This window comes from Magnolia sinica, chromosome 6 (assembly GCF_029962835.1).
Source record: "Magnolia sinica isolate HGM2019 chromosome 6, MsV1, whole genome shotgun sequence".
NCBI classification, from domain to species: Eukaryota; Viridiplantae; Streptophyta; class Magnoliopsida; order Magnoliales; family Magnoliaceae; genus Magnolia; species Magnolia sinica.
The window spans coordinates 83,490,080-83,497,468 of record NC_080578.1 but is presented as its reverse complement, the minus strand read 5'-3'; the positions used below and the strand labels follow the sequence as shown (position 1 = coordinate 83,497,468).

The following is a 7,389-nucleotide window of genomic DNA, read 5'->3' as shown; positions in this document are numbered from 1 at the left end:
TTCAACCTAAGCTTAACTCGGAATGCTTATTCTAGGCAAGGGTTAGCTTGGTTCAAGCACAAAAAAAGGAATGAGAGGACAAGATAAATAGTCTTGCTCCGGTGGTGGACTCTCCGGAGTTTCAACACCTGGTCAAGGGTTTGAGTACCCATAGGTGGTGAAATCTCACTATGGTGTGAGTGTGTGGATATATATATATATATATATATATAGTAATTTTCATTACAGAATTGATCTTGTAAACCCTTATGAGGCTATATATATAGTAATTTTCATTATAGAATTGATCTTGTAAACCCTCATGAGGCGTTTGGCACAGGATATTAGATGGGATAGAATTGCATTTGGTCCCATGCAATTCCATCCATCATTTGGAGAAGATGGAAAAGGTTGGAATTGCATTTAGTCCCATGAATTTTAAAACCGAGCCCAGCCTTCGGACCCGATACTACAGCCTAAGCCCAACCCGAGGTGGGCCAGCCCGGCCATCAACAGCCCTATATTGTTAATGCCTTTTACACGCAGGTAAACAAGAACTGCAACAAAAAGCATTTTCTATGAACTTTTGCAGAGGATCTTCCTCTCTATCTTTACCCTCGAGAAAATAAGAATACTTTATTGAGATATTCTTCTAGATTTTCAATTTATCATAATAATCTCACGATAAATAAGTCAGAGTTCATGCCCATAACCCTCCCTCCACATGTCATGTGCTGCCCATAGTTCTAATAAAATCCAAAGACGCGGTTAGCTCCAAATCACATGGACCATGCCATCCCCATCCCACAGCACCGCCGTGGGCCCCACTCACATGGGCTGCCCCCCCGTCTAATCTCCTCATCCAACGCTCCCCCTTCATTCTCCCACGTTCCCCAAGACACATCTAGACCGTCCAATCTAGCCTTCCATATGGGCGGCTGAGGTTGCACCCCTTTTGTCGCCCAATAGACAGGCAATACTCTCAAAGTGTGTTAAAACATGTGACCGACAACTTAGCTGTCTGTGTCGAAAAAATCAAGTATTAAGAGAAAGAGTAGCCTAGATATTGTCCCACCTTCACCTTATATCCCTCTCTATAAAATAAAAACTTCATGCATCACAGCTCACCTTAAATACCTTTTTTTCCGACTCTTTCGCATTATGTTGAAAGAATTTTACTTTCGCCGGTGAATTAATTGAGTTTCAATTGTTTGAATTAGTTGTTTAGCTTTCAGACCGCTTTAAAACAAGTTGGTGCGGGCCGATCTTTAAAACAACGGTTGGATTTCATTGAAAATCATGTTTTTGTAGCAATACTGCGTAATAGATTGATTTGGGTGTGGGTGATTTGGCTGTGGGAAGGGAGAATGGAAAGCGCTACGACATTTGAGGCCGATCTAACCCTTAAGGCGACCGAGTTGAGATTAGGGTTGCCTGGGACAGATTCATTTGAGACGCAAACACCGTCGATCTCAAGGGGTAACAAAAGGACACTTGCAGAGACGATGGCTGAGGAGTGTCGGGCCAAGACTAATCCCATGGAAGCCAATGACGGGGAGAGCGACCAAGAAGCCGCGCCTGTGGCCAAGTAAGTCATTTGAATCATGATCGAGCCGTTGATTGAATAATATTAGATTTGTTAGTATGTAATTAGGGTTGGATTTAGTACTTGTTGGCAGTTTTTTTTTTTTTTGGATGATTTATTGATGAGTGTGTGAAATGGCAGGGCACAAGTAGTAGGGTGGCCACCAATCCGATCCTACCGGAAGAATAGCTTCCAAGCGAGGAAGACGGAGGCCGAAACGGCTGGGATTTACGTGAAAGTTAGTATGGATGGAGCTCCTTACTTGAGGAAGATTGATCTCAAGGTCTACAATGGCTATCCTGAGCTCCTCAAGGCCTTGGAGACCATGTTCAAATGTTTCATTACTGGTAAGGTTTATGTACATGATGATGATGATGATGATGATTATCATGTTCATGTTGGTGATGTGATTATGATGATGGTGATCTTCTTTTTTTCAGGTGAATTTTCAGAGAGGGAAGGTTACAAAGGAACTGAATATGAACCCACGTATGAAGATAAAGATGGGGACTGGATGTTGGTTGGAGATGTACCATGGGAGTAAGTCTCTCTCTCTCTCTCTCTCTCTCTCTCTCTCTCTCTCTCTCTCTCTCTCTCTCTCTCTCTCTCTCTAACAGCTATTCCAACGTGGTTTTGCAGTATGTTCATCTCTTCATGCAAGAGGCTGAGAATAATGAAAGGATCAGAAGCTAGAGGCCTGGGTTCATGCGTATAAACAACACCAGCAACCCAAAAGAGATGGAGCATGGAAATGAGATGAGAATATCTCATGAAAAGAAAATATTTTCAGCTTGGGTTCTTGAAGTTGGTGGGATAAAAAAAAGGCTTGGATTTGGGATTTGGACTGCTGAATTGCAATTTCTTATCATGGTGGCCCACCCAACAACAACAGAAAAAAAAAAAAAAAAAAAAACTTGGTTATTTACGTGTATTCAAGAGTTCTGATTTTATTTTATTTTTTTAAGATCAGTGGCTTGTTTTGAGCCTTTTGTGATGTTTCTTGTATTGTAATAATTCCATCAAACCGAAAGTACTGAATATGGAGATGAGAGGTATTGTTTATCATGTCTTGTATAAATATAAAACTCACATGTGTACAATTGAAGAAATTTTCCCTATGTTTGGTTAGTATCATGTATTAGAAAGCCTATCTGGCCAAGAGAAAATATCGTATAATTGCTTGTGTTTTGTTAAGATTGTTAGGGGAAAAGGAAAAAGAAAAAGAGAAGAAAATACAATTGGGTCTTACTTCCATTATTTGTGTATATTTTCACTAGTACAGTGAGAATCCATTTTGCACAAGTGGACACTATGATCCATTGATCCAGACCGTCAATCTGATGTCACACCATGGATGAGAGATCAATGCCCCTTAAAAGGGGGGGGGGGGAGGACATGTCTATTCCGTTGTTCAATTCTTTTTTCTTTTCTTTTTTTTCTTATTATTATTCTTTATCTCTTCCCTTGAGCAGATCATGCAAGATAGCAAACTCATTATGTTATCCACCAACTTGCTACTATGTTATATCCACCAACCTGCTAGGTTTTAAGATATCCATAGAAAATTTTATCCTAGTAGTGGAAATTAAAACTACTAAAGCCCCATGAAACCATTGCAAGAGTTTATGGATAAAGAAGATTGAAGATTACAGTAAGCCAATATTCCATCTTTTTAAGTTGCTATAGTTTCCATTAACCACTTTTGATAAAAGGGTTAGGAACTTTAATTGTCGGCCATCGACAGAAAGAGGAATAATATCAATACTTTGGATCACAAAACCATGAGCCATATTAGCACATGGATATTCTTTACATAATGATGCATCGCAACCTTTAATTATATCTCTTTAACTACTAGTTTTCTAATGGAATAAAAGCAACAAATGATATTAATACTGTTTTGAAAGAGCCTCTAATTAACATTTATTAAGATTATAATTACCATGTATTCTATATATGCTAGAGGATTTGACTATAAAATGGCTAGTGATTATTATATAGAATTCATTATTTTCTTTGCTAATCAAATATAATAAATTATCCTATTATAAAAAAGTACGTACTATTTTTCTTTCTTATTTTGTCTTTACCTACTTATCAAATAGGCCCTTAATAATAAAATGTAGAATTTTTTTTGTACGAAAAAATAAATTTTTAAAATTTTCAGTATAATGGTTTGTTTAATAAAAGATGAAATAGATGTGAAAAAAAAAAAAAAAAAAAGTTGCGATAATTGCACATTCGGAGTAGATGTTCCTACCATAATACATACTTATCTAAAGAGAGACTAAATTTATAGAAGAAAAACAGAGAGAAGCTTCAAACGAAAAGAAGTAGTATTCCCCACTCAACGTGTGGTGAACCCAAACCCATTAACTGATATTTATTATAAAAAGAGAACAATTTACAATGAATTGGAAATTGCTAAATACAGTATTATATATCAAGAATAAGAAATATAACTACAATTGCTCTTTGAGTTGGAAACTGTAAATTGAGGAATCCAATGTTGGGTACAGAAGCGTCACCCAAACGTGACCCAGATATGAATCAAACAAGCACAGAGATAGAAAATTTGATCATGCATAAAGAACACAGAAATTTATGTGAAAAAATCCTCTTAGGAAAAAAATCACAGCTCAAAACGGCAAGCAATTCACTATAAAAACAAAATTACAAGAGATGAGCAACTTACAGTCAAAACCCTACGGTATAAAACCTTTGATCATCTTTCTCCAAACCCTAGCTCTCTTTAAAAACAAGTTTTGTCATGCTCTAATCGTGTATTATACCTGTTTATATAACTCTGGATCCGAAATTAGAAATAAAACCACACACTTACACAGAAGTTATACGCACCGTCGATCAAACCTTTGATCAATCGACATTGATCGAGCATCCTTCAATAAATCAATGTCAAAATATTTGATCAATCAAACATGTTCAAAAGTGTCCAAAGAGCTAATTTGATTTTTTAGAATTATCTCGATCAATCAAGCTTTCATGTTCGATTAATAAAACATATCCAAAACTGTCCAAAGACAGCTAGAAAATTTAAAATTTTCTCGATTCAATTGAGGCTTCCGTCGATCGATCGAAATCTCCTACTTCCATACAAATTGAAGGCACCAATTTCAACATCTAGCTCTCATTGATTATTTTGAAAATATACAACTTGGTCTCCTTATATGATTAATTTGCAGTCCACATCAGGCTTGCTCTCTTTTGTGATCTGAAATCTACGTCAATTCTCCCACTAAATAAGGATAAGGATTGCTGGCCAACTAGGATAAGTCCCTTATCAATATCTGAACTTAAAATAGGCTAGCTAAACTTTATCATAAGCTCCCAAAATTGGAAAAGAGAGAAGAATAACAAAAGGTGGAAAGTGAAGCCAGAATTTCAACTTCTGAAAGTCAAGGTTGTAAATAGGCTTGAAATCCCAATAAATTTTGGTTACTTTTACTTTATTGAGCTTTTTTTTTTTTTGTTAGATTGTTAGTACACACCCATGTCAGTACACACACTCCATGTTAGCCACCCCCACTAGGGATCGATACCAAGACCTCAAGTTTACTTTATTGAGCTTAGAATTAAAGGCAGTGTATTGATCTTTTGGCATTTTCATGAACTATATTCCATAGTTTAAAAGCTCAAATAACTCAATAGTTGATTAGAGTCAAGTGACTCAGGTGTGTCTTCTCAAGTTTTTCTCGAGTTCTTTTTATAGTACTAGTAAAATGCACATGGGAACTATTATCCAAGTGTACTAAGTGTAGCATGGATATATCAACGTATAAAAATTAATTGAGTGTGCCATGTATGCACATATGGACCATCTAAATTTTAAACTTCATCATCAATGCATCATAGCCCAAAACTCACACTGATTGGATTATCCAAACCAAATGAATTTACCAGTGAAATCTGAACCTTTGTCCATTTTATTTTAACTGTCATTTTAATTCCCATTTGATAGATGGTTAAGATTATTTTTGTGCTATGCACCATCTTAGAAAAGAATAGCCCAATGTGTCTTTGTCATCCCCAAGCAGAAAAAAAAAAAAAAAAAAACATTTATGGTTTTTAATACTCTTGGCTTAGGCCTGTTTTAGAATCAATAAGGTGGGCCACCTTATTTTTTTTTTTCTAACCCATCAGATTGTATCTGGCCCAACATGCTTACAATCCTAGTCACGCATCTGTGAAATGAGAATTTGATCGTAAGCAAGGCTGTTGTCTCACTGTGCAGCCACATGAATCCACTATGGATGGGCCAAGAAAGGTTACACAAACACTAACAAAGATAATGGCCTTTGAGTAACACAAGAAGAGCTTTTGTGTTAGCTGGTTAGGGACGCAGTTTGTTTAGTTGCGCTGCTCTGTGGGCTTCACCATGATATATGTGTTTTATCCAGGCCGTCCATCCATTTTTCGAGATCATTTTAGGACTTGATCCCAAATATTAGGCAGATCTAAATCTCAGGTGGACCACACCACAGGAAAATAGTATTGATTGAATGTCCACCATTAGAAAAAACCTCCTAGGGCCCACTGTAATGTTTATTTGGCATCTAACCTGTTCATTAGGTCAAACAGACCTGAATGAAGGGGGAAAAAACAAATATTAGCTTCATTCAAAACTTTTATGGTCCCCAAGATGTTTTTAATGCTGGGCATTCAATCAACACTGTTTCCTGTCATGTGTGGTCCACTTGAGATTTGGATCTATCTCTTTTTTGGAATCATCTCATAAAATGATCTGGAAAAATGGATGGACGGTGTGGATGAAATACATACATCATGGTGGGGCACATAGAGCACCGACTACTGGCAGAATTGGTTGCCAAACCGCGTCAGTTAGCAGGGTAGTGTTGCTAGCATTGTGTTTAATGGTGATATGAGCAATGAAAATAAACAATCTCTGATTCGGAAGCTTTATACTTACTATGTGAAATCTACTCCGTCCATCAGATGATAAACTTGATGCTAGGCCATGGATGCAAAAATAACCAGATTTACAACTCATATGGGCCACACCACCTGGAAAAATGGGGATGGAATGCCTACCATAAGTTACGTTGGGGAGCCACAATGGTGTGTATCTTTCTTTCATCAAACCCGTACGTTCATCATCATCAGGAGTGACTCACCAGGATGTTGGGAAGATACCAAAATCATCCTGATTCAATACACACGGACCACAACACATGAACACAAAAGGTTGTTTATGCAATTTTATGTTGTTACTAATTGGTCTGGCCCATCTTTATTTTTCTAACGGTCTGATCTTTGTTTATACGGTGAATATAAGGGTTATCACTTAATAGACGGAGTGGATTTCTCATACACAACATGGTGCCCACAAAAACCTTTAAATATACATCTTATGTAGGAAGAAATTGGGTTGATCCGATACATTGAGTCCAAGGGTCATTTTTTATAATTTTCTAAGGGTATTTTGGGTATTTAAAGTTCTAAAACACCAACAAATATTTACTTCCATATAGTAGTGATACATTCAATTTTAAAAATATAAAAATACATAAATATATATATGTTTTTTAATAAATTCACAATATTTCACTCAATGAAATATAATTAATTATTCATATTTCGAATTCTTACTAATTTTTATCATGGTATCAGAGCTTCTAATTCAAATTTCTTAATTGTTCAATAACTATTAATCCAATGGTCTCTTTTTCATAGAGAGATCTCATCCACGCATAGTGCAATGCACCGATTTGGGCAACTTATTATGTATCCATATCATCCATAAGGTTGTATCAGCTCAAAACAAAACAATGCAAGGTAATATATAC

At 36.5% G+C, this 7,389-nt stretch overlaps 1 protein-coding gene across 1 annotated transcript; it reads left to right on the top strand.

Annotated features, from left to right (window-relative positions):
• The first annotated feature begins 1,073 nt into the window (after nucleotides 1-1,073).
• LOC131248952 (auxin-induced protein 22B-like) lies at nucleotides 1,074-2,681 on the top strand. Its single transcript, XM_058249480.1, has 4 exons — nucleotides 1,074-1,567; nucleotides 1,706-1,911; nucleotides 2,005-2,104; nucleotides 2,204-2,681. Exons 1-4 carry the CDS (start codon nucleotides 1,347-1,349, stop codon nucleotides 2,277-2,279), a joined length of 603 nt encoding a protein of 200 aa, XP_058105463.1. The 5' UTR covers nucleotides 1,074-1,346; the 3' UTR covers nucleotides 2,280-2,681.
• The last annotated feature ends 4,708 nt before the right edge of the window (nucleotides 2,682-7,389 follow it).

Coding starts and splice junctions, on each gene's coding strand:
- LOC131248952 (XM_058249480.1), top strand. CDS start 1,347: ATGGAAAGCGCTACGACATTTGAGGCCGATCTAACCCTTAAGGCGACC. Junction 1,568..1,705: donor GAAGCCGCGCCTGTGGCCAA/GTAAGTCATTTG, acceptor GTGAAATGGCAG/GGCACAAGTAGTAGGGTGGC. Junction 2,105..2,203: donor GTTGGAGATGTACCATGGGA/GTAAGTCTCTCT, acceptor GTGGTTTTGCAG/TATGTTCATCTCTTCATGCA.